The following is a 1,814-nucleotide window of genomic DNA, read 5'->3' on the forward strand; positions in this document are numbered from 1 at the left end:
TCCTGGAACTAGCTCTGTAGACCAGGCTGGTCTTGAACTCCCAGAGATCCGCCTGCCTTTGCCTCCCGAGTGCTGGGATTAAAGGCGTGCGCCTCCATCGCCCGGCAATAACTAGCTTTATATGTAGTACTTTTGGCCGGGCAGTGGTGGTGCACACCTTTAAACTGGTCTACAGAGTGAGTTCCAGGGTAACCAGTGCTGTTATATAGAGAAACCCTGTCTTGAAAAACAACAACAACAACAAATTAGTACTTTTGTAAGACTGGAAAATTTTTTTCTAATTAAAATAATTTTTAAATGTTCTTAAATTTTGGACTAGGGAGATGGTTCATTTTGTTAAGTGTCTGCTGCTCAAACCTGAGTTTAAATCCCCAGCAAACACAGAAAAAGGAAATATAGTAGTGTGCATTTGTAACCCCCTAGTGCCGAAGTATGTGCAGAGAAGAGGGAGAGGAGTCCCTGGAGCACTCTGGTCAGCCAGTCTAGCCAAATCTGTGAGCTCCAGGTTCAATAAGAGACCCCGTCTCAAAAAATATGCTGGAGAACCATTGAGGAAGCAACAGTGTTGACCTCTGACATCCATGCACACATGCATGCACCTTTACCCACCTGCACATACACACATAAACATCCTATTTGATTCTGTTTGATTCCTGTCCAATTCATATTTGATTCTGTCCCTTAAAGTTTCTATTGAATATATATCCCCTTTTCTGATGTATCATTAAATGTTATATTGCTAGCTTCCCCAAAATAACATAAGAACCATTTCCATATTTTAGGGAGTGGAAAATGTGTATACACAGCATCAGCCTTTCCTGCATGAGACCCTGGACCATCTCATCAAAGGAAAGCTTAAGGAAAACCTCTACCCTTATTTAGGCCCCAGCACACTCAGAGACAGGTAAGGTGACAAAGACTAGAAATAAAAACTGGGATCATAGAAAGCCAGAGAAACTAGCCGTGCCCAAGACATCCAGCTCTTGGCCTTGAAGAGGTGAACTGCCATGTAGGGAGGGATGAGTGGGTGCTTCAGTCCTGTAATTATAAAACTCCTGAATTCTGCCCACTGCCGGTGAACCTGGGAGAGGACTCAAGCTTAAGATGACAGCTGGTTTCAGCTGGGTAAAGCCTGAGCAGAGAACTCAGATCTAACCTGTGCACGGACTTTGACCCACAAACCATAAATCTATAAACTATGTGTCTTTTAAAAAGGTGTCCCAAGCTTAGGTCAGTTTGACTTATCAAAGTTCAAGCTTGGTCTGACATTGCAGGCCTCTATGGAGGCTGAGGCAGTAGTATTGCAAATTCAAGGCCTGCTGAGGTTTCACAGTGAGCTCAAGACCACCCTGCTTAGATAATGTAGACTCTGTTTCAAATTTTAAACGTGCGAGAAAAGTGTGGCTTCAAGTGAGAAGAGAGAGATGAGAACATAACTCAGTGGTAGTATGCTTGTTTACCATGTATGGGAATTTATTCCCAGTACTCAGAAATTAAAATATTTAAAAAATTTTAATGTCCATAGTTACTCTGAATAAAATATTTCTGTGTTCACTGTTCAGAACACACATTACAGAAGCAACTTTTTGATGTTGTAACAACCTATGTAAGAGTTTGGTTTTCACCAGTTTTTGAAGCTAATCATTTACTAAATGAAGAATTAAATGTATGTATTTTCTAAAAGGAGTTAGCAAAGATTTTCTCTGAACTCTGAAGATTTCTTTAGTTCTGTCATGCAAATTTGCAATCTTCTTACTGTATCACCTTTGTCACATAGCAATAAATAATAGGGAAAAAAAAAAAAAAAAAAAAAA

General features: G+C 40.2%; 1 protein-coding gene across 2 annotated transcripts in view; it reads left to right on the forward strand.

The window, feature by feature from the left end:
• Vps45 (vacuolar protein sorting 45 homolog) overlaps window positions 1-1,814 on the forward strand; it is a 61,714-nt gene that overhangs the window by 27,582 nt on the left and 32,318 nt on the right. The window contains exon 13 of one of the 2 annotated variants that reach the window (XM_005356950.3): window positions 783-904. The exons of the other annotated variant lie outside the window; for it this stretch is intronic. Within the exon in view, the coding sequence (XP_005357007.1) occupies window positions 783-904 (122 nt within the window). The remainder of the gene's footprint in view (window positions 1-782; window positions 905-1,814) is intronic. 2 annotated transcript variants of the gene reach the window in all.

The sequence above is a fragment of the Microtus ochrogaster genome, chromosome 21, assembly GCF_000317375.1.
Source record: "Microtus ochrogaster isolate Prairie Vole_2 chromosome 21, MicOch1.0, whole genome shotgun sequence".
NCBI lineage: Eukaryota > Metazoa > Chordata > Mammalia > Rodentia > Cricetidae > Microtus > Microtus ochrogaster.